The sequence below is a fragment of the Schistocerca piceifrons genome, chromosome 3, assembly GCF_021461385.2.
Source record: "Schistocerca piceifrons isolate TAMUIC-IGC-003096 chromosome 3, iqSchPice1.1, whole genome shotgun sequence".
In the NCBI taxonomy this organism is placed as follows: domain Eukaryota; kingdom Metazoa; phylum Arthropoda; class Insecta; order Orthoptera; family Acrididae; genus Schistocerca; species Schistocerca piceifrons.
In genome coordinates, this window is record NC_060140.1 from 894171115 (window position 1) to 894197316 (window position 26202).

A 26202-nucleotide genomic window follows, 5' to 3' on the forward strand; every position below is an offset into this window, starting at 1 on the left:
GGGAATCAGGGAAGGATGGAGGGTGGAAAAGGAAGGACAGGTGAAAGAGGAGGGAGGGGGAGAGAGGGAGAGAGAGAGAGAGAGAGAGTACCCACAATTGGGGGGGGGGGGGGGGGACTGGTGAGAGAAGGCAGTACACAATGTGAATGGGGAAGGACTGGTGGGGATAGGAGAGCATAAGAGAGAAGGGAGAAAGTAAGCTGCAGCAGTGGGAACAGTTTAGCAGAGGATTGGGCCAGGGGTATGGACTGGTGGGGATAGGAGAGCATAAGAGAGAAGGGAGAAAGTAAGCTGCAGCAGTGGGAACAGTTTAGCAGAGGATTGGGCCAGGGGTATTTCAAGAGTGCACCATCTTCTTTAAGACAGTTCGCACAGTGCAGCTCAGAGAAACTTGTGCTGGCAGAGTGTATCCATATGGCCCACAAATAAAGCATGTTTGGCAATTGGATGGTCAAGTTTGTGGGTAGCCATAGTTTGGCGGCAGCCATTCATACAAGCAGACAGTTAGTTAAAAGTCACACCGTCATAGAATGCTGTACAGTAATTGTGGCATAACTGATACATAACATGGCTACTTTCACACTCAATCCTGTTTTTTATTGGGTAGGAAATGCCTGTGACTGGACAGTGGTAGGAGGTGGTGGGTGGGTGTATGGGGCAGGTCTTGCACTTAGGCTGACCACAAGGGAATGATCCATGGGGTGCAGTATTGGACTAGGGATGAACAAGGATGTTCTTTAGGTTGAAAGGGTGACAGAACTCTATTTTGTGTGATGTGGGTAAGATTTTGTTGTTGGTATCCCTCATCTCAGGGCAAGACAAGAGGTTGTTGAAACCCTAATGAAGGATGTAGTTGAGCTATACACAGCCAGTGTGATACCAGGTGATCAGAGGAGTGCTGGTCAGTGGCCAGTTAACACGTTTACGAGTGTCTAAGGAGGAGGTGGCATGGGAGATCTGTTAATGAATGACCTGTATAGGATATTGTCTATCAGTAAAAGCTCTGGAATGTTATTGGTATATTTCAAAAACTCGTGATTTCCTCTCCAGATGCAGGTAGCAAGGCAGTAATGAAGAGACGTTTTGGCATGGGATGGGTGACAGCTGTCAAAATGAAGATACTGTTGGTGGTTGGTATGCTTAGTATGACTGTAGGTATTTGTGGAGCCATCTGAGAGGTGGAGTTCAACTTCTAGGAAGGTGGCTCGTTGAGCTGAGAAGGACCTGTTGTAGCGGATTTAGGAGTAGATGTAGAGACTTTGGAGGACAGTGCAAAGGTTGTCCTTGCCATGAGTCCAGATCATGAAAATGTCATCAGTGATAACTGGATAGGAGGGATTTCTCCAGCTATGCCATAAATAAGTTGGTGTAGGACAGTGTTATGAAAGTGTCTATGACAGTACGACAGATTTGTTTACAGATTTGCCCTTTGAAAGTAAAGTAATTGTGGGTCAGGATATGATTCACTGTGAGAATTAAGAAGGGGGGTATTTCACCTGCCTCGTATACCTTGGTTCCCCCAATAATTCTGAGAGAATGTAATCTACTCCATGTGCCTTGTTTGGACTTACGTCTTTCAGGACTCTGTCAAATTCTTCTTGGTGTATCATTTCTTTGACACATCTTCCGTGTTACAGTACTTTTTAGTTTGTCTCCTTTGTAAAGTATTTCTGCATTTTCTCTCTATCTTTTAGCTTTCCCTTCTGTGCTTAGTAAGGCTTGTGACCTGAGCCCCTTCGTATTCATGAAGCTGCTTTACCATTTTGCACTTTCTGTTAATCTCATTTTTGGTGCTCCATTTGCTGAATTTTCATGTTTACTCTTTTTGTCAATTGAATTCAATACCTCATGTGTTACTGAAGAATTTTTACTGGGTTGTATCTTTTTGCATGTTTGATTCTCTGCTGCCTTTATTGTTCCATCTCGCTAAGCTTCCAAGTTGTCTTCTGCTGTGTTCCTTTCTCACATATCAGTCAATAGTTGCATAATGCTCCCTTTGAAAATTTTGACGACAGCTGGTTCTTCCAATTTATGCTGGTTCTACCTCCTTAACTGCTTACTATTCTACTATTTAATTGGCTGTAATCAGAATTTATAACCACTTAATTATGGTCAGAGTCCACATCTATCCCTTTAAACGTCATTTCCTTTAGTCCTTGTTCTTCTACTATTTTTCCTTCTTTTCTTTTTTCAGCTGTTGAATTCTAGTCCGTCACAATCCAGTTTTAATCCTCTTTGTGTGTGTGTGTGTGTGTGTGTGTGTGTGTGTGTGTGTGTGTGTGTGTTTTGCCTATGACAATGTGTTAACAATGTTATTCATAGTGGTTTGAGTTCCTATGTTCTTATTCATTATGATTACTTTTTTGTTACCTGTATTTGTTTTCTTTATCGAACCTCACACTATCCATTCCCCCAAATACTCCTCAAACCTACCCAGTGAAGGGATATGACATTCCATGCTCCAACTTTGTGATGCCAGCATCCTCCTCAGTAGTAACACTTGATAACACACAATTATCAGTGAAATTTGAAGCGTTGTAGTTTTTGTGGCATGGAATCTCATTAACTGGAGTAGAATTGTCTTCAGTGATGAGTCCTGCTTTGAACTGAGCCCTGATAGCCAGCGAAGACATGTTTTGAGGGGCTCCAGACAGTGGTGGGAAAACAACCTGACTGGTGCCCACCATCCGGCTCAACAACTGGGAGTGGTAGTCTGGGGTGCCATTTCTTTCCATAGCAGTACTCCTTTGGTTCCATCTGCAGCACCTTTATAACAGAGAGGTATCTCGGTAATATTATACACTCCATTTTGTTGCCCTTCATGGCAAACCATACTGGGCTTACATTTCAGCAGGATAAGGTCTGTCCACACACAGCAGGAGTTTCTGCTGACAACTCTATCAATCAATGCCAAGCAGAATTGCTACTTGCGTAAAGGCCAGACGTGGACCAACACAGTATTAACTTCTTTAGTTTATGAAGCTCCTTCTCTTGCACAAATCATCCATTTTTATTTAATTTCTATTTTATTTTATTTATTTTGAATTTGTAATCATTTGTTTGTGTTAACATGCACATCGTATTTACTGATTTCCCTTCTATTCAGATAATTTCTTTGTGGTACATCCTTTTTCTTTCTTCTTAAGAGTGTATATGCCATTTTATTTGAAAACTTTGTTGTTGATTCAACTTAATGTGAAGATTAACTTTTTATTATAGAGCAGTTTGTTGACAGTAGTTTTATTTTCCAGCATGAGCTACAATTCGAGTGCCTTTGTTAAAGTTTTGCTTCTACACCAACACAGTCCGTTAATTTCTGTTTTCAAAGAGGATGTTCTCAACACAATTTGTAGGAACACTCACACCATAGTTATCAGAATGAAGTGGCTCCACTCCAGTAGTCCTTCAGAAAGTTTTGTTTCATTTGATAACCTTTTTGCAATTTTAAAGAGAAATCATATGGGCTTAGATGGGCTTTACTTGCTGATGATTCACAGGTGCACTGAGATTCAATTGATGGCCTGGGAAATGATTACCAAGGCATTTGTAGACAGGAAGTGTGAAAGAAAAGACAACTAAATTTTGTTTACTCAAGTTGTTCTATACACAGTATTAAATTATATCAAATTATTATGCTCTTTTCATACTACCCTGAATAAAGGTCTGAGCAACATTTTTTGTATGTTTCACGCTGTGAAACTCTTTGAGATTAGAGTGATTACATGTTTTTTAAGCAGCCACCCTTAGAACTTGTGTCCACTAATAACAGTTGTGCAGTTTCATTATCCCAATCACGACACTTTTTGTCTAAATGACATCAAAAAGCTTTGGCAGCTTACTGATGTGTCATAGTGTGAAATCGGTTCCCCTAATACAACAGATAAAATACAATTAGTAGTCAGTCTATTGATAAGATAAAGCTTCATAATTAATTTGTAGTTTGTTTGCAGGTACAGTTCTGCTGCACACTGAAATCCTGTGTTGCTGTACCATAGCATGTTGCACAGAGGAGCCAAAGTAAAATCGTGCTTTTAATTTTTAGCAGTGGTGGAAATGTTGCAGCTGTATCACACCAATCCAGATGACTTCTGTAGCTATCTAGAGTGGCCTAACACACAGCTGCAACATTTCCACTGCTGCTGAAAATTAATTGCTGAATAAACTCCAGTTTACCAACAAGCTTTGATATTTTGTTTTACCTTCTCTAGCAGTGTGATATGGGGTAATGACAGTGATTTCAGTGTGCGCCAGTACTGCAGACAAACAAACAAAAAATATTTAACTTTATTTTTCTGTGATCGCCCCATGTATTCTCATCGAGTTGAAATATGTCAAAGTGATTTTTTAAAAAAAATATTTAACTACTTTTTATCTATCTTGTATATTGGATACTATATGTCCACAGTAGAAATTAATTCAGATGTTTTCCCTTACATATGATTGTTTCTCTTTCAGATGCTGTTGTTTATGTTGTTCCTGTCAACTACAGATATCTTCTGAAGAGTGATGCAAAAATGTTTATTTGGAAAGAAAAAGAATATGTTGAAGGTGGAATAAAGTTACTTGATGAGGAATGGGATTCTGTCTAGTCTCGTTGTTAATCTTACTAAATCAGATGTAGTGTGGACATTGAAAGGCCATGTAGTGACTTATATCACATAACTTAATTTCCTGAACTAGTCATGTGGACTGATGAAGCCAGAGCTATAGAATTGGTTTTACTGATGTAGTTTATTAACACATTATATTTTTTGTTTCACCAAAGAGCTGTTGCTTGCCATATTTACCAAAGAATACAGTTGTAGTGATTGTTAATGCAGCACACCATTTGTTACTTCACTTTGATTTTATATATATAAAGGCTTTTTTGTAGTTACATAATATATTTTAGTTGTCTGGAAAACTTTTCCAGCAACTCTTTTGTTAGGGAAAATACATTGATTTCATTTGAGTGTGAAGGGGAGAGCTTTAAGTAACTGAGCCACACAAGTTAATGCTGGATTCAACTCTTGCTGCTGCTGCTGCCGCCACCGCCGCCTCACTTTACATGAGTGTCCATGTGTAACTCAGAGATTCTGTCATTACAGACTGACTACCAAAGTAACCGAAGTGCCATTTGGCATATTGTCTTGCCAATCTGTCTCTTACTGAGATGCAGAGTGTAAATTTCTAATGTGGATATTGTATAAATCAGATGAGACTAAAATTTTAAACACCATGTGCCTTCTATTTATGATATTTTTCTTGATCTGCAGTTGACTTAGCAACCAAGCTTTAGATAAAATAGAGGGGCAGATTTTTGAGTTTTGACCCTTTTGTGATTTAGAGAAGGAATAGAATTCTCTTGTGCTGTAGCATTGTAATAGACAACTAACACATCATGAAGAAAGAAAAAGAAAAATCAAAAGATAAGAAAGAGGAGGACAAGAAAGTAAACAAATGTCAGTACTGCAATAAGAGCTTTGCTGCAGTGAGTGACCTCACAAAGCATTTGAGAATCCACACTGGTGAGAAGCCATATGAGTGTGCTGACTGTGGTGCTCGTTTTACTCAGGGTGGGATCTTAAAAAACCACATTGTGGCCAGACATACTGCACCTGAGCCGTTCACCTGCCAGTATTGTAAACGGACATTTCCCATTAAAGAACGATTGAGACTACATATGCGTACACATACTGGCGAACGACCATACGCATGTCCAGATTGTCCACGGCGCTTTGCTCGTGGTGGGCAACTTCGACAGCATAGAATAACCCATTCGGGTAAAAAACCATACCAGTGCCAAAAGTGCCCAAAATGCTTCACTTCCACAACAAACCTAAGTATGCATATGAAGAGGCACGAAGGGATCCGTGATCAAGTATGTGATATTTGTGGCCAGGCTTTTTTCCGGCGTGAAAGTCTGAAGAAACACGTTGCGTGCATTCATGGTGATGTCCACGCTTTTCGCTGTGATATATGTGGAAAAGAACTGAAAGGCCACATTGTTCAGCACTTACGCACCCACATGAGTGAGAAGCCATATGCTTGTAAGATCTGTGGAGTGGCATTTGCACAACGCTCACAGTTACAGGTTTGTGCTGTTTGTAGAAATTACTTACTTATTGATCTTAATGAAACTGACATTAAGAATATGTTTGTATTGTTGCAACACATATAGTGAGCATTTTTGTCTAATGAACATGACAGAAAGCCATAGGCTGAAGTTAAGGCTACTGTTTATATGTTGTGTATTAATTATAGTTTCCTTTGGTTTTAATTTAAAAGCAGTGCTTCTATGTTCTGTAAAATATTATTTGTCTTCAGTGAGTGGTCCTTTTACGACGACCTTTCCAAAACTGTCTTGTAACTAGTCATCATTCGAATATCACATAAGCGCTTTGTCAGCCATTAGTTGACAGTATGAAGTTGTCCTGAGCATTCAGCCGTATTAGCTGGTTAAATGTTGATAAGTATCTGGCAGAGTTCTCTTCACATATTGTCATTATGACAGTAGTTTGTCCACCTCTACCTGAGTGATCAGTGCATCTGACTGCCACATAGCAGATGCAATTTGTTATTGGTAGTGCCAGGGATTTTTCTGTAGTTAGAGGGCTGTAACGAGGTGCATTCAATGTCACGAGGCCAGCTAAGGGGCTACTAGAATAAGTAGCGGCACCTAGGTCGGGAAAGCTGAAAACAGCAAGGAGAGCAGTGTGCTGACCCCATTACTCTGCATACCACATCCAAACAATGCCATTAGGCAGAGGATGACTTGGCAGCTGATCAGCATTGCATTGTCCTGTGAGCCTGTCACAGTGTTTCCTTTTCTTTACAACTGCTATGTGGATATTGTGATCTACTATCGAAACTGAAAACGAAAAATATATGCCCCTAGTATTCCCAGTGATGTAGCACGGAATCATTCAATCTCTGGCTAAATTATTTTATATTGTGTAGGTCCTGTGACATACATCACTCAGTTTGCCACAAAACTTGTCTGTGAAGAAGATGACATAAGCATGCACAGTTCTGAAGGAAAAATGCTGGGATATGGAAAAACAACAACAGCCTTTGTTAATGGAGTGCATACACAGGGATGTCATTATAGATAATATTGACTTAGTAACCCACCACCGAGTTCTTTTCGGGCCAGATGTTTTGGACAGCCTTGTTCTGCAAAAGTTGTTCACAGTTGAAGTTTCATTTGTTTGTAAGTTTGTTCTCAGCTTTCTCTCAGCAGATATAACTGGAACTGGAGTTTGCCATTTGCTTCCCAGAACAACATCCTCATAAGATTTCCGTATCATGTTGTCCAATACATTGTACTGTGGATGTGCCACTTGCACTTCAGTTTTGCACACATTACCCTCCATACTGATGGCGTTTCTGCAGTTCTAAATTTGATGTCTTCTTTGGTGATATTATATTTTCTGAGATACATTCTACAACAGTAGAGGACCAGGAGATGACTTAATTTAATATTTTTTAAGAAGTTCATTAATATTGTCCATTTAGCTAGTTCTTGTACTCTTCATATATAGTGCCCTTTTTGGTTGCATGTTTCCAGGATTATGTAACATTCTTTTGTCTGTGCCTTTAAACCTCTGTGATGTTGGATGTCGTGCAAAGTCACGCTCATAGCTGTGTCTTGAAACTAAGTACTCTTGGTGATGCCTGGCATGAGGCAAATTATGTGACACACTGCTCTGCAGATTTAATTGTAAACATTTATTGGTGGAGCCAGAATAATTCTCTGCCCCACTACTCAAGTAAAATCAGTCAAAATTAGAGTCTCCAATGTCACCTTGACCTTAAAGACAGGGTTGTTCTTCTCACAACTCTTTAAGTCCATAATTAAAAGCCTTGTGTGTAACTGCTTTCAGCAAAGATTCAAAGATCTGACCACTGGACCGGAATTTGTTCACCACTAACAGTTCAACACACTGCTTTCAACTGGCTCCTAGCATTGTGTGTCGGTTACTTCCACAAAAACAAAAACAGGATATAGCTCAAAGTCAAAAGGGAAAGAGTGACACAAAAACACCAAACTTAAATTTCCATGGAAATTAATATAATTTACTGCCCTCAACGAAAACCTCCCCAAGTCCGCCTCATTCACCAAACGCCATTGTCCAGCTAGCTACTTGGCTCCACAACCTAATTCAAGGCCTCTGCCTATTGAGTGCCTATATGTTTGCTAAATAGCAACACTTGCCTAGAAAACTAGACTAGTTCAATCTGAAATCCACTCCCATGCATAGAAAGACTTTTAAATCTCTCATTGTAAGAAATAACTTTATCAATCACAAAGTATCATCTCTGCACAGCTTCTGAAGTACATTGCATGGACACAATCACTGCCTCAGAGAGCACACGACATCCACACCACACTAAGTCCGATGGCAGATCCCTTGATTTTGGTTGCTCCCAGAATTAGCCATGAAGTTACTTAGAGTTCAGGCCTTCCAACTAATCCAAATCAGGAGCAGAATATAGGATCATTGCTCATTTCATGCCACCACTAATAGAGCTTCTATAAGGTCCTGTTTCGCGGCAGAACTTCCTGAACTTTCTCTGCTCAGAATGTCAGAAAACACCAGCTTTCTTGGGGAATTTACTCGCCCTTAAAGTCAGCCTAGTCGGTTCCAGCTGCTGCCCATTTAGGAGGATTGGGGAAAGACTGACCCAATGTCTCCAGGTCAAAGAAAAAATCCCTGTCCCCATGCAACCAGAAACCGGCAGAGGTGACAGTAATAATGGACAAGACTAGCACACTTGCTTTTGATCTTTACAAGTAACTGTAGTTATTTCTTCTGAACCCTTGCAGGTGTAGCTAGGTTTATGGATGATTTTTAAGTCTCATGCGGGTCTTCAACTATCATCGAAGCTCCAAAATTATTGTACTTTTGATCTAGGTTGTGATTACTGAGTGCTTGTGAGTACAGATGAATTATTATGACTGGTTCTAAAACATTCTTCAGAAAACTGAAATGAACAATTTAAGGAAAGATAAGTTGCTACTTACCATAAAGAAGACACATTAAGTAGAAAAATGCACACCATTCGCGCGCGCACACACACACACACACACACACACACACACACACACACACACACACACACACACACACACACAAGCAAGCACACCTCATGCAACCTCACCACCAACTCTGGCAGCTCAGGCCAGAAGATAACTTTCATGTGGGATGGATGCATCAATCTGGAGAGTTTGGGAAGGGGAGGGTACAGTATGTACAGGTGGGTGGAGAGAGGAATGCTGTCCTGCATGATATGCACAGCTAGAGTGCCAACAGGCACAGTGTTAGGAGGTTTTGGGGGAGGGAGATGGGGAGAAAAGGAGCAAAAAAGGAGAGAAGCAGCTGTGATGGCTCATCTACACCTCTGTCCACATAAAACCCACCAATCACCAACAGTATCTGCATTTTGACAGCTGTTGTCCCTTTCACACCAAAAACTCCCTCCCATACAGCCTGGCCAACCAGGGATGGTGTATCTACAGTTACAAGAACTCCTTTGGCCAATATGCTGTGGGTCTCACCAAGGTCTTCGCAGGCAATCACTGTCCCCCAGAACTAGTCCACAAACAGGCCTCCTGTGTCTTTTCCCTCATACCCTCAATCCTCATACCACCCCTTCATTACCCAGTACCATCCCAGAATGGAACTACTGAAATGTGTCCTTCACCAGGGCTTTGACAACCTACATTGTGCCTTTGAATGAGGGACATACTACCAATAATCCTTCCCACCCCTCCAAAAGTGGAGCTCTGTTACCCGTCCAACATCCAAGACATCCTAGTCCATCCCTATACCCCTTGCCACAAGGATTGTATCCCTGTGGAAGACCCAGGTGCAAGACCTGCCCAATCCACACACTCAGCACTTCATATTCCAGTTCTGTCACAAGTTTATCCTACCCCATCAGGGGCCGAGCCACCTGTGGAAGCAGCCACGTCATTTACTACCTCTGCTGCAATCATTTCACAGCTTTTTATATTGATGTGACTACCAACCAGCTGTCAACCAGGATGAACGGGCACTGTCAAACTGTGGCAAGAGCAAAGTAGACCATCCGGTGCCACAACATGCAGCTGGACACAACACACTTGATTTCAGTGGCTGCTTCACTACCTGAACCATTCTAGATCCTCCCCGCCACCACCAGTTTTTCGGAAATATGCATATGAGAGTTATAATTACAACACATTCTCCACTCCCGTGATTATCTTGGCCTCAACCATTGGTAACATACTGCCCCCCACCCTCCCTCCATCAGTTTCCACCCCTCTGTCCTGTCATTCCCTCCCATTCTCGTCTTCCACCTCTTTGTTTGCCACCCCATGCCAATGCACCCATGCACCTTTCCCTGGCTTCTCTCCTTTTTGCTCCTTTTCCCCCCACCCCTCTGCTCCACAACCTCCTGACACTGCTCCCTTCCCCTTCCCCACCCCCTCCAGATTGCTACTTCAATTCCACATGATTATTGTATTCTGGCTGTGCTGCCAGAGCCGTCTTTTATTGTGCCTTTCCGCAACTTATCGTGTCTTCTTTATGGTAAGTTGCAATCAATCTTTTCCTAAATTGTTGATATTCCTACAAGAAGTTTCCCTTTTTAAAACTGAATTAAAAGTACTCATTGTGACTTTAATAGTGTTAGATTTAAATTCAATGGAGGAAATCTTTGACAAGACAAAGGTACAACATGAAAACCACAAGGTCACCTTAGGCAGGGTATACTGACTTAGTGTAGTTGATCATCTCCATTGGAGAACGGTAGCCTGCATTGCTGCAAAAGGAGGACATAAAAGTCACTAGCATTGACATCTCAAGCACTCTGTCGATTGTACTCAGATGTGTAGGGCACACTCGGTGTGACTGTTTGTTGTGTATGTCCTCAAGAGAGTGTCAATAAAATTTCGCTCTGCCAGGTTGATGAACTCTTGGTGTTTATTTCTCATTTTCCAGTAGTGTGTGAGTGTAATGACAGGTACAAATATTTTTCAACAATTTGCCAACGAATTATTGAATGCCTGACTGCTGATGCTATACATATTAAAATGTACATAAAAATAATTTTGATGGCAACATTTTACTGTTTCCAAAGTTTCGGCACCTTACTGACCATTTTAATGTGCACACAGAGGAGGAACATCTCGCTCATATTTTCCATGTGTGTGCACAAATAAAGGACTGTATGAAAGAGATCAAAAGGGCAACATAGCAGCTGTCTACAGGAGCTGCAAAATCACATTGCAGTTCTTGGTGGACTTTTTGAACGTCTTTTATGGGGAAATGTATACAATAAAACAAAACATGAGATTTGAATATTTCATTGACTATCACCTGCACTTGTCTTGTTCCCCATTATTTTCATTAGTTTCCTCAGGAACTGTGTTAACAACAGGACATAAGTTCATGTGACTTTTTATTCAGAATCACCCCCTCAAATCACGTTCCTTTCCTCCTGACTCACGGATGTACACAAAAGTAAAATGATTTGTTATTTCTGACTGTAATAAATTAGCAGGTGAAAAATCGATTAGGATCTTTATTTGCATCCTTCCCATAATAAATGCTGTGGAATTTTAGGATGCAGCTTAGTTAGCAGTATTGTCTGCTAGAGAGAGAGATATTTCACATGAAGATATCTGCAATATGTATGGTGAATAGATGTTCGTGAGTTGAATGAGGAAGTGGACAGCCTGGTTCTTGTGCTGTAAAAGATGATTTGCTGTGAAACCGGGTGGATATTTATTTCAGCCACCATTGTTCTGCCAATATAAAATAGGGAACTGCTCCCATCTGATTCAATGCAAAACGCCAGATTGGCCACATAAGAATAAACAGTCAGATACTGGTAAACCAGTTGAAAGTTAGACTTCATCACATGTTATTACAAACTAAAAATTATTGTAGAAGATAAATGTCTTAAAGAAAAGTGTGTGTGTGTGTGTGTGTGTGTGTGTGTGTGTGTGTGTGTGTGTGTGTGTGGGCGTGTGTGTGTGTGTGTGTGTGTGTGTGGGCGCGCGCGTAAGACAGAGAGAGAGAGAGAGAGAGAGAGAGAGAGAGAGAGAGAGAGAGATTGGTTTTTGGAAAGGGGAGGCAGGTGGTGTAGAGGGAGATATCAAAGCTTGATGATGATGATTGTAATAATTATGAACATATTTGTTTAGTTCATAAAAGACTCAAGATTAGGGCTAATTAGTCAAATTAGTTGTGGGGACTTTAATGTTCACATTTATATAATAATTATACATTTATCTCCCCCTCACCAAACAGCCCCAGTCACCAGCAAAGCTTGCAGATCAAATTCCAGAATGAATCTATCACTGACCAGCAGTGTGTGTATCAAACTATGACTTGGACCTAGACTCTTTACTTTTGTGTACAATTTGTACTATCTTCTCATGACTTGCAACCCACACTCACAATTACTGTAGAATTTTCAAAGTAGGAGAGAGGTACATGGTAAAAACTGTGAATGTGGAACATGTGTTATGCCTTGACAGCCACAGATGGAAAAAAAACTTGAATTGAGTACTGTTCTGACATACAATTTTCGTTTGGCAGAAAGATGTGCTTTCAAATCAGTGATGTTTTAAATAATTATGAGTTTGTAATTGTAGATTGATGCTACTTGTGCAATAGAAGGAAACACAAAAAATTACCTTTTTACAGCTTGTTCTTATTGTATGGCTTAATTTTCCTTTATTACATATTGTTTGAACCTTTAATGTAGAAACAGTGTATTCTGGCTGTAATTTATTGGTACATGTAGTTTCTACAAGTGGTCACCAGAAGATTTTTAATTATTGCTTATTCTCTTTCAACATTGCAGTTGCTCTCATTGTCGTCTCAAGTGTCATTAAGTTTGGAGAAACATAAGTACCGATATTCATTCACACTTCATTGTCACCTTCCCTGATATACTACAGAAGGACCTTTTACTCCTTTTTTATTTGCTGAGATATGCAGGTCTTATCTAAGAATTTTATTTTCAGCAGTCATAGAGTTATTCGGAGTTGTGCTGGCTGTGATTCTTTGATTTCTCCACAACTGTCAAGTGAGCAGTAGCGATATCATCACAGTTCATCATTATTAGGAAATGGCATCCCGTCATGTGAGTAACATGATCAGTAAGAGCTCACACCAACTTAGTATTTCCATGGACATGGGTGTGGTTCTCTAATTGTGATGCTCTGGTGGATCATCAAATATAGTGTTGTTATTTCTAAATGGTGGAGGTCAGCTTAGAAAATTCTTTAGTCACACTTTGGTCTTTAGAAGTGGATCATCACAGCATCTTTTAGCATGGTATCTGTTTCAGCTTGGTCTTCATGTAGATAATTTTTCTTACAGTTTGTAAATCGGGTTCGTGCTTCTTCAGCTATTACTGAGACTGAACTCCAATTAATTTTTCATATAATCACCTCAATCGGTTTCTCACTTAGCATATTTGCATGTTAACAGCACAAATTAACATCGGGAATCAGGTCCTGCTTAGTCCTGTTCTCCCAAATACCGATATGCACATTCACTAAAAGAACAATATTTGAATATATCATGGTGAAGGTTTAACGTACAACATTTGTAAAAATATTTTTTGAGTGACATATTTATGTTGGGCATTTGTGTGACAAAATATCTAGTTTACAGGACACATAATCATAAGTGTGATGTATCCGTGGTAAGTAAGAAAGCAAAAGTAGTGTTAATTATTTTTAATAATTACCAAATATGTTTTAGGAGTTATACATTGGTGTGAAGGTGTAATTAAATTTTGTGTCACTAATTATGGATGTCTGTCAGTGACATATCACATATAATTTGTCTGTTGCTTTGATTAACATCAACTTCCTCCATATTTACTAGCAAATACTTATAATTTGTCTTTATTAGCATTCTGAAAACCAAAAGATTACTAGCTTTTTATTATTTCCTTGATTTAACTTACAGGAAATATTAGGCAGTGTTTAGTATGGCAGTGATTATCCTTTGCTTTTTTCCAATCTCTTAACCAAGTTTCCAGATGAGAAACGTACAATTTTATGTAGAGTCTGAGCCACAGTGATTCTACACTTTTTTTACACACTGGAAATTCTGATACAGATAGAGGCTCTACTGTGAAGATCTTTTAAGATTAATGGACTCAAGTGGCTTCCTCACTCCAGGCAGGTGCTTAGTCATGTATGTTATTTTTAGGGCAAATGAATTGAATACATCAGTACACTTGGCAATATTTGATTTAATAATGTATAAGACTGAAGCAGTTTTCTTCAGTGCCAATGCTTTAGCTGCTTTTGAAGAGCAGCAGAGTGCTGATTTGGATGTTTTCGTACACTGACAGAAATCAGCTGTACGGTACTTCGAATTACTTTCACCAGGATGTATTAAAAAACTGATCAGAAAAGTCATTTTAAAAGAGGTTAATCACTGAACATTATTGTGCAGTTCATTTGAGCATAGATTTAAACATTAATTTTAACATAAGTTCTGAACAAAACAAAGTGACAGCCCAGGATGCATCCAGATTGCTTACTTAAGAAAGGACATACATTCAACATATAGAGGCTGCCAGCCTGCCTTCATTGGTAAACTTTATAGATGGAATGAAAAATACCTAAGTGTATAGTATATGCATGGAACGTATGAAGCAGAGGCTGAGTTACTTTGAGTTGGTGCTGGTTTGTGTGAATAGTAAGTAGTAGAACAGAACTATATGTAACAAAGAACTTCCACAGAAATTCCACAATTTCTCAAATACTTCAGAGACACAGGTATGCATGATTAATGTAACTAATCACTGCGACATGTGAAAGACCCAGGTTATGTCTCATATATAATCTTGGGTGCCATGAAAACTCATATTATTCCTCTTTTCTGCTCAGTACCTTAATAACTTCCTATTGTTCTCCCATAATTTGTGATTCAAAGTGAAAAATTCTGAAAGTCAGAGGCTGTTTAACATAAACTCTCAAGAGGTGGTATATTTATCTGACGAGACAAGAAACAAAAATCCACAGAAGTGAAATTGAAGCTGATGACAAGATTGTTTGGGAAAGACTCAATATCAAGGAATCAGCAGTGGACACAACTGGGCTCTTCTGCCCCCCAGACTCACCCGTAGATGTAACTGGAAACTTAAAAGAAACCCTCAACACATTAGTACATATGTTCCTCAATCATACTGTCACTGTTGCAGGAGACTTTAACAGTCCAACAAACAATTGAGATAATTGCAGTTTTGTAAGTTGAGGTTGTGACAAGATACCTACAAAATAATACTAAATGCTTTCTCTGCAAATCACATGGAACAAATATTTCAGAAGTCTAGTTCTGATGGAAATATATTAGATATAATGGCAATAAATAGACCCAACCTCATGGAGGGTGTCATATTGAAACTGGTATCAGTGACCATTAGGCATATGCAGTAACAATGATTAATAAAATACATGTGGCTGCTAAAACAAGTACAAAGCTTTACATGTTCAGTAAGCTAGATAGACAAGACAGTTGTTTTGTATCTTGAAGAGGAACTCAAAACATGTACCTCTGGGCTGGAGCATATAGTAGAGCTTTGGCTCAAGTTTAAAAGAATAGTTAACCATCCACTGGATGGGTGTGTACCTAATAAAACAGTTAATGATGGGATAGAAGGTCCTTGGTATACAGTCACTGTAAAGAAGCTTATGTTAGCTGTAAAACAAAGCATACGGTTATAGATAATGAGGTGATCAATGGTGTGTGTTTGACTGTTAAGATGGCAGTGCATGAAGCCTTCAGTGACTACTGTAGCAAAATCTTGTCAAAATATCTATCACAAAACCCAAAGAAATTCAGCTCTTATGAAAATTCTTTCATTGGCACCAAAGTTTGTGTAAAGATGCTCATTGTTAACATGGGAACTGATATTGAGGGTAGCCAAGAAAAAGAAAACTGCTGAACTCTGTTTTCAGGTATACCTTTACAAAGGAAGGTACAGAAGTGCTGCCTCATTTTAACTGGTACACCACTACAAAGATCGAGTGAGAGTAGTGTCAGTAAAGTAGAGAAACAATTAAAACAGTTAAAATTAAACAAGACTCCATGGCATGACAGAGTCAGATTCTGTACTGAATTTGCTGCTGAATTATCTTCCATTTTTAACTATAATTCACTGTAGATCCTTCAAATGAAAATATGTGCCCAGTGATTAGAAGAAAGTGCAGGTCACACCCACAAACAAAAAGGCTGGCAGAAAACAGTGCAGTCATTGCTGTAATGTGGACACAGAATGATTTATCTGATTTCCAGAAGGGAATGGTCATAGGCTTCCAGGCCAAGGGTGGAAGCATTTCCAAAATGGCTGGGTTTGTAAACTGTTTGCACATCACTGTGGTTAAAGTATACCATGTGTGGCAAAATGGCATTATCCAAAACTGTCACCAAGGCAAGTGTGGTGCACCACAGGTGATAGATGACAGAGGAGAACGATGACTGTGGAAATGTGTACAGGTGAACAGAATTGCAGCTGTTGAGAAACTGACCACCCGGATGAACCAAGGGGCTACCAACATTGTCTCCTCAATGACCATTCAGTGAACATTGCTGCATGTGAGCCTCCTCAGCAGCTGCCCGATTCATGCAACTGTGCTTGACTGCTGTTCATTGGTAACAAAGACTCGAATTCGTGTGCCAGTATTGCAACTGGTCATCCACTGTGTTGTGACAGGTGGTGTTTTCAGATAAATCACATTTTATGCCCCATCAGGCAGATGGCCATAGGCATGTATAGTGTGAAACGTCTGAACAAAAACAAGGAAGGAACATTATGGTTCTGGATAATGTAGCCGTGACATTCCCTAGGTGATCTTTTCATTCTGGAAGGCACAGTGGACCAACTGTTTTTCCTCAGCACAATGGCATTGACCAACAGGACAGTGGAATGTGTCGCACAGCTCGCAGTTTTCGTGCGTGGTCCAAAGAGTGCCACCAGGCTCCCCAGGTTTAAACCCGACCAAGAATCTGAGGGACCACCTCGATCAGTGTGTTCACACCACGGATCCTCAACTGAGACTCAGCTGGCCACAGCACTGGAGTCAGCATGGCTCCATATCCCTGTCAGTACCTTCCAGTCATTGACTCTCTTACTGTTTGTCTCCCAGTTTTCCGAACTACAAAAGGTGGTTATTCAGGCTTTTGGCAGGGGGCTACATTAGTGTGACTGGACAGTGTATTTAAGTTCATAATGACTGAAACTGCTAACATTGTATAATAATTTGAATTTTATCATGATGATTATCATTATTTTGTTACTGCCACAGTCAAGGAGTTGATGGTTGTGAAAGGCACTTTTATTCTGTATGGAACTGCACGATATGTTAGTATTTACTAATCTACTATATCAAATCCATCCTACAGTAATAATGGCGTTTTACTTTCTCTTTTTACAAGGTTCATGAACGTATTCACAGTGGAGAAAAACCTTACAAATGCAAGGTGTGCAAAAAAGGCTTTGCTCACTCTTCTGCTCTCAAGATGCATGTTCGAGGCCATACAGGTGAGAAACCATTCAAGTGCCTGCTCTGCCCTTCTGCCTCATTTGTTCAGTTGCCTCATCTCAAGAAGCACATGTTGTGCATCCATAAAACATCAAAACCTTACATGTGTATTCGCTGCCGAGAATTTTTCAAGAAGAAAGATGAACTAGAAGCTCATGAGCAGAACTGCAAAGGAGAGGTAGTCGATAATACAAAAAATTTTGTTGGGTCTTCTGACACGGGAAAAGAAAACGAAGAAGATAAAGGGAAGTCTCTTGTACCTCCCATGCCTGTTGCTAAGATGAGAATGTTACTGGCAATACTTCTGAAGAAAATTTCAACTCCAGAAAGGCTGGAGCAACTAAGATTTGGCAAGCGTCTTGTAGATGATGTGCTTTGTGAATCTATAGAGATGTCTGGTAGAAAACCATGTTCTGAGAAAGACATTGATGAAGGTGAAAGACTGAAAAAGAATGTTGAGATATTATTGGAATGGACAGTACCAAAAACATATATGGACAGGTTTCGGAAAGAGGGTAGATCTGCAGAGGCACTTTTAGAAGAACTCACATCGTAATGTACTTTGTTGCACAGAGAGTATTCTATTGGAATTTAGGTCTAGTAATGACACTGTTATAATGTTTTAAGAGATTTATTTTTCAAACACTAAAGAAGGAGCTTAAATGATCTTTTTGTAATACCAAAGGATATTTCATTATTTTTTATTTATTATTTTTGTATTCATAAAATTATAGAATACTGAATAAACAGATAATTATTCTTGACTTGCATAGTCTGTACATTAACACACAACTCAGAATTACTGTGGTAAACCACACGTGATGATAATATAAGGCACTCTATGTACACTCAAAAAGACTGCTTCAGTTTTCTTTGTTGCAGCTACAGTTAAGATACATTAATTGCAAGAAGAAAAAAAATGTATGTTTGTGTGGCTCAGAGCCATTGGTGCCTAACTTACATTTATATGTAAATGGAATATTAGCTCCAAAGTTTCAGTCTTGTAGAAAAATCAACACAAGATATAACAAACCTGTCTTTCATTTATTGTGAATATGAAGGGATTACAGATATTTAAATATTTTTTCAAGGTACTAGTAAAAATATTTTAATCAATTTTAATCATAATTCCAAATGTTTGCCATGTATTGTTGTACAAAACTTCTTGAATAATGTTTTTTGAAGTAATTAGTCACAACACTCTGTAGAAAAACAAAACCCATTTATCCAGATCCATCATTGTAATAAACTTGGCATCCAGTATCAGTCATTTTCTCTCTTTAGGTTGTTATAACAATCATGGTGCACTGGAGGCACATACTGCGAAAGATCCACAAGATACTCTTCCTTTTCTTCTGTAATAGCTCTGCTACTACACCTTTTGAGTAGTAGTTCTGTTGGCAGTGCAGTTTTTCTCATTGCCAACAAGTATCTTTTGCTGGGTGATCAAATGTAGATTGAACAGAGTATTAAATATTTGCGAAAGTACTTACAATAATACAGGAATAGTTTTCTCAGCTTTACATTTATAAAGATTGTATATAATGGACAGATTCATTGTAGGTCTGAATATGTCGAGCATGGATCTTTATTATGGTGATAAAATTTGTATGCAGGGAATTTCTTTATGAAATTACCAGTAGTAAGTTCTTTTTCGGTACTTGGCTTGTTATAGGGCACATGTTTACCTCATTTGTCAACAAGAGGAACAACTTTATTAATTTTCCCATTTCAGTAGGAGTTTCCATCAATAGTGCAGAGTGTGAAGAACTTCTTACAACCAATGTGATCGTCCCCCTTTCCATCTTGGAGTAAGTTAGATCTTGTCATATTGTGATGAGATGGATTTCCTTCTGTATAAATTCTTCTGACCCATTACAAAGACAGTTTTCGTTGCTCACTCCATTTTGCTGTGGCTGGCAAATATTTTCTCCCAGTTTTCTTATGGTATTTTGATAAAATTTTTAGGGCAGCCACAGAGTTCTACTGAACATGACTCAGTTTTTATTATTAGCTCATCAGTTGTTAGTCTATACTCATCTTCATACTGACACTCCTTTACTTCAACTACTTTTTCTGGCTGAGGAAATTTGCAGCTAGTTTGTACCTGTTTTTTAAGGATGAATTATGTATTCCTGTAATGAACTGCTCTAAGTGTCAGAGTCATCATTATTGCTACAAAACAGATGCCAGACATGACTAACTAATTTATTAAATTTATTTGGTTGCATGATAAATTGATAATTACTTACATGTGTGATTTTCAGATCTCAAACTTTCTTGTACCATTTGCTGAGTTTAGACATGGTTTCTCTTGGGTTCTGTCACCTCTTTGGTGGAATATCCAACTAGAGTCGTTGTTCTGTTACCGAATATCGTTCATTGTCCATTAAGGTTTAGCTCTTTAGTGTATGAATTAAGCATCTTTGTTGTACTTAGAGAGAGAGTTCTGTTTAGTCTCAGAATTGCTTCATGATAGCATCTCACAATGTCTTCGGAGGTATTGCTGGCACTATCAGAACATGTGTATCATCATTAGGATTTCACAATGATTTTGAAAAGTTTAATGTTATTGGTTTTGTACCTGTTGTGTTGAGCCATGTAAAAATTAAGCTACTTTGGAAAAAAAAACTACAGAGTCAAATTGAGTCCTTTTCCAGTTAACCATGTGTCTACATTTGTCGATGATTTGTTCACAATTTCAATATGCAGATTGTGAACGCAAAATAAAATTTTTAAGACACACATTTTTTTGCCGATATTAGCCCTTTACACAAAGGGTTATTAGTACAGGGTGTGGCAGCATTCATAGCAGGGTATTAAAAACACACCAACAGGCAGTAACTGTAATTTACTTATTACCTCTTATGTCAATTAATTGTTAAAGGTATACCATTTACTAATGTGTAAGTCATTGTCCATTGCATGGATTACTTTTTGAGTATGACTCCTGTCAAATGATGCCCCCTCTGCAGGACACCTTCATCCAAGCGGCATTGGAAGCTTTCTATAACTCTGTGTAATGTATTCCCTGGGACATTACTGACAGCAGTTCTGATGTGATCCTTCAACTCAGGAATGGTGGCACAATGTGTCCAGAACACTTCTTGCTTCATTTAGCCCCAAAGGAAAAAGTCTGCACATGAAAGGTCAGGTGAGCGAGGCAGCCAGGAAATGTCACCAAAATGGGAAATTACTCTACCGGGAAACGTCTGTCACAAGAAGTCCATGCAAATTTTGGCCGTATGTGATGCTGCTCCGTCTTGTTGAAACCTTAATTGTTCCACATCCTCATCGACCATACCTAATTGGGGAAGAACGAAGTCTTGCAGCATCTTTAGGTAGCGTTCACTGGTGACAGTTACAGCCACACCGCTGTCATCCTCAAAGAAGTAAGGGCCCATAATCCCAAAGGAAGCAACTCCACACCACACTGTGACACGAGAAAGGTGCAAGGGCTTGATGTGCAGTTCATGCGGGTTTACATCACTCCAATAATGCATATTCTGTCTGTTCACTGAACCACATAATTTGAAATGAGCTTCATCTGATATCAGGATGGTGTTCAACATTTGTGGATTTTGGCGAAGGAAATGTTGCATGATTAAGCAGAATGTTTCACGTGAAACCCAGTCATGAGGTCTAATTTCCTGAACAAGCTGCAGCTTATATGGGTGAAAAGGAGATCTTCGTGCAATATTCTCCTGAATGAGCGATCGGACATATGCACAGTTTGCGCATGACGATGAGCAGATATTTTTGGGCTATGCAATAGTGCAGCATGAACATTTTCAATGGCTTCTGGAGTCCACACAGTTCATTCACTTCTACTTGGTTTACCATTGCAAACAGAACCTGCTGTTCGAAATGCACGTACCCACCTCACAATGGTCCGTCTATCTGGCACTTTCCCACGACATCCCAAGTTGAAATGTTGCCGAAATAGACACTGGGTAGCAATAACAGAGTCGTTATTCTTGAAATAACTTTGAACACCAAAGGCACGATGCTGTACATTCCACCACTCCATATCACTGTCACACTCGAAATGGCAGTTCGTTAATATGCGAATGCGGCACGAGCTGGTGTGCATTCCTGCAGTACATCATTGTACTACACTAGTCAAATTACGCTATGAACACTACCACACCCTTTATTATTAATAATAATGATGATGATAATGATAATAGTAATAACATTTAAATAATAATTATTAAAATCAGTCAACTCATTTAAATTAATTTGTGGTGAGTCATGTTATTGATCTGCGTAGTGTGAAATTTATAAAAAGTAAAATCCTTGAATCACCCCCTTTAATATTGTCAGAGAGAGAACCATAGAAAAAATAGGTAAAATTGATTGATTTAACTTTGTTTGATAACAGTTATGCAAATTGTGATGGAAGCCAATAGTATGGGCATGGGCAATAATTGAGAACCTTAAAGAAATAGTCATGGGGAACTACTTCAACACCCATTTACTGTTTGCAGAAGACAACTTTTGTGTGTGACATAAACAGCAAATGTTTTTGTAAGAAGAAAGTTTAAAATAGTGTATGGAGAAAACAGTTTCAAGATGGGGAGACTGGTTCTCATTTTAAGGTGGCTTTAAAAACATTGGACAGTTATTCTGAACTACGGTACAATACTGCAAGACGTGAATGATTTGTCACACAGTGTTTTTTTGGCTTCCCTTTAAAATATTTTACACTTGATTTTCAGCAAGTTGTATGCTTTTGTGACTGGTTATAGATTAGGCCATATGTCCATCTCAGTATGATTAGCTTGAGCAATAGAAACAGATGGATGGACTTAGTAAAGCTACATCCATTTTTAACAACTGAAATACAGAACCCAGTTTCTGTCTTCTTCAATACCCTCAATCCTTAACCTTGTTAGCAGCAACATGGAAGTCATGTGGACTATCTTGAACATCTGAAATTAACGGGTTCTTACTGGAGAGGAAAATACACCAACTTGAATTGTCCCAAGCTTTCTTTTAGAACTACTTCTACCTATATGGGTTATGAAATTTAACTTTGGTTGACAGTGTTGGTGTTTCTTTCTTATTGTTAAGTGGAAACTATTATCATGATGTCTTAAAGTCATAGTGTCGAGAACTACATTCAGTGTTCAGACGTACCATTCCAGACTACATAGTTTTGAAAATGTGTTGTAGGCTGGCAGACCATAAAGTGTGTAATTTCATTGTATCGTTGATAGTTGTATGTAAGCTGTTGTTCCATAGACAAATTGTTGTACAGCAGCTGGCCTTTATACCATGTTGTTGTTGTTGTTGTTGGTGGTGGTGGTGGTGGTGGTGGTGGTGGTGGTCTTCAGTCCAAAGACTGGTTTTGTTTTTTGAAAACATATTCAGCTATCTTAAAAGTTGTTAAAATTAAAATTTAAAACAGCCTTGATCGCAGTCTTGTTAAAATAGTTATTGGAGTGAGTGACCGGTTTCAACTCTAAGAAAGAGCAGTTACACGAGTGTTGATGGAACTCATCTAGCAGTGTCCATCCACGGCTCTGAAGTCTGAAGATGACTCTTTCATAGGGTCGAAACCAGTCACTTACTCCAATAAATATTTTAACAAGATTGCGATCAAGACTGTTTTAGATTTTAATTTTAACTGGTTTGATGCAGCTCTCCATGCTACTCTATCCTGTGTAAGTCTCTCCATCTCTGAATAACTAATGCTCCCTACATCCATATGAATCTGCTTACCATACTCATCTTTTGGTCTCTCTCTCTGTCTCTATGATTTTTATCACCCAACACTTCCCTCCAGTACTGAATTGGTGATTCCTTGATGTCTCAGAATGCATCCTACTCATCTTCTAGTCAGGTTGTGCCACAAATTCATTTCTCCCCAATGCTGTTGAGTACTTCCTCGCTTGTTACCTGACCTACCCATCTAATCTTCATTATTCTCCTGTAGCACCGCATTTCAAAAGCTTCTTAATACCATAGAAATTCATTTTTCGGGAAAGCTGAACTTTTTATTTTTGTTAGTTTAGCAGTGAAATCAAGAATCTTGAGCCATTTGCAAGTTTAATTGTTTGAGTCCTTATTGATTGGTTAGAAACTATCATTGTTCCTTCTTTTTTGAATTTTGTCTAAGATAGTATTCTCAGCTACAAGCTGTAGAACGATTATGATCTCTCATGAGTAGGCAAATGATGAATTTTGCAGGCAATGTATAACTTACTTTTCGCAAGAAATCTCTTATATTATGTTCTTGCCCAATAAACTGGTACAGTACACTAAATCAATGGGCCATGATAAAATATTTTGTTGTTGTGGTCTTCAGTCCTGAGACTGGTTTGATGCAGCTCTCCATGCTACTCTATCCTGTGCAAGCTTCTTCATCTCCCAGTACCTACTGCAACCTATGTCCTTCTGAATCTGCTTATTGTATTCATCTCTTGGTCTCCCTCTACGATTTTTACCCTCCACGCTGCCCTCCAATACTAAATTGGTGATCCCTTGATGCCTCAGAACATGTCCTACCAACCGATCCCTTCTTCTGGTCAAGTTGTGCCACAAACTTCTCTTCTCCCCAATCCTATTCAATACTTCCTCATTAGTTATGTGATCTACCCATCTAATCTTCAGCATTCTTCTGTAGCACCACATTTTGAAAGCTTCTATTCTCTTCTTGTCCAAACTATTTATCGTCCATGTTTCACTTCCATACATGGCTACACTCCATACAAATACTTTTAGAAATGACTTCCTGACACTTATATCTATACTCGATGTTAACAAATTTCTCTTCTTCAGAAATGCTTTCCTTGCCATTGCCAGTCTACATTTTATATCCTCTCTACTTCGACCATCATCAGTTATTTTGCTCCCCAAATCTTATATCCTCCCTTCAAGACACTGTCAATTTCGTTCAACTGCTCTTCCAAGTCCTTTGCTTTCTCCGACAGAATTACAATGTCATCGGCGAACCTTAAAGTTTTTATTTCTTCTCCATGGATTTTAATACCTACTCCGAGTTTTTCTTTTGTTTCCTTCACTGCTTGCTCAATATACAGATTGAATAACATCGGGGAGAGGCTACAACCCTGTCTCCCTCCTTTCCCAACCACTGCTTCCCTTTCATGTCCCTCGACTCTTATAACTGCCATCTGGTTTCTGTACAAATTGTAAATAGTCTTTCGCTCCCTGTATTTTACCCCTGCCACCTTCAGAATTTGAAAGAGAGTGTTTTTTTATGTGCAAAAAAAACTACCATGCAAGTCTTAAACGTTTGTGATACATGATAAACTTGCAACAAAGTTTTGAACTTGAAAGATGTTATAATGTGACTTGCTTGTGACTGACCATCTGGAACATTTTTAGAAACAAAATATGGATGTTGATTTCTTGATGTCAAGTTAAAGTTTTTCTGTTATTGTAACTCTTTTTTTTTTATCTGTTGGCATCCTGTGAACTATTTCATCGTGCCTCAGGGTTTGACCCATAAGTTTCTTTTCCAACTTCCTTCTTCTCCACGTCTTTTGGCTTGTTAGACACACTGTTATAAACCATATAGACTTAGCATCTCTGGGAAGAAGCAACACCAGCAGCAATCCTACTACTACTAATAGTAAGTAGTAGTAGTAGTAGTAGTAGTAGTAGTAGCAGTAGTAGCAGCAGCAGGTGCAGTATAATTGCTGTGAAAATCATCAGTTTTAATCTTTAGTCAAAGTATTTCATTCAGCATTCAAGTATGTTTTAAACATGATATGAAATGTCGAATAACAGAGTAAAGATACACAAAAGAGTTAAATTACATTAAAGATCTTTTGTTTTTGTTTTGTTTTCAGTAATGGAGAAAATTTAAACACTTTAGTATGACATAATTAGTGCCAGTTTTCATTGTTGGTAAGCTCTTTGCCAATATCTGTGCCTAAGATATTGTTTGTGGAATTGAAATGAATCAGGAATATTACCTAAGATTTTAATTGCTAAAGCACTTATATTGAGTCACATCTATTAACAAACATGCAGACAACACCATCTATAAGAAAATACATAAACTTAATAGAAAAGAAATAGTCCTCCTCTCATTTTTGGGTGAAACAGATTTTTATTGAAGAATCTGCTATATATCATATAGTGCATAAGAGAAAATTTGTTTCACAGAAGACTCGTAAGGGCAGATGTGTGAAGAGTAAACAAACTTGAAATTAATGAGAGCTAATCAGAGAAAAGGTAGAGTGGGAGGGGGTATCATCAAGCCAGGATTTCACCTTCTCAAACCTGTTTTTGTTTAAACAACTGTTGTTTTATGTTAGACTTCATTTTGCCAAAGGTCTTGAATTTTGTTTATTTTCATAATTTGACATTATATACTTAAAATTGTTACTACATTTGACTTAGTTAATAAGCACAAATAGTTTGACTTGTACTCCTTGTGCATTGTAAAACTAAATGAATTACAAGCAGAGTGTTGCTGAGGATAACTGTTTTGCCTTTAGAGATCACTGCCATATTTCATTATTTTAATTTCACACAGTTTTTTCAAATGTGACTGTAGTCTTGTTCGGATTTAATGTGTTACTAGTTTTGTTGCTGACTGTATGTATAGATCTCATGTATTTGGAATTGACCTTGGAAAATAGTAAGCAGAATTAGCAAATGTTATTTGTTAAATACTTACA

General features: G+C 38.7%; 1 protein-coding gene across 2 annotated transcripts in view; it reads left to right on the forward strand.

The window, feature by feature from the left end:
* LOC124789317 (zinc finger protein 501-like) overlaps positions 1–18249 on the forward strand; it is a 58570-nt gene extending 40321 nt beyond the window's left edge. For both annotated transcript variants that reach the window (XM_047256631.1, XM_047256632.1), the window contains exons 2-3: positions 4456–6073; positions 17439–18249. In XM_047256631.1, the coding sequence (XP_047112587.1) occupies positions 5381–6073; positions 17439–18101 (1356 nt within the window). In that variant the 5' untranslated portion in view covers positions 4456–5380 and the 3' untranslated portion in view covers positions 18102–18249. The remainder of the gene's footprint in view (positions 1–4455; positions 6074–17438) is intronic.
* Positions 18250–26202: the final 7953 nt, after the last annotated feature.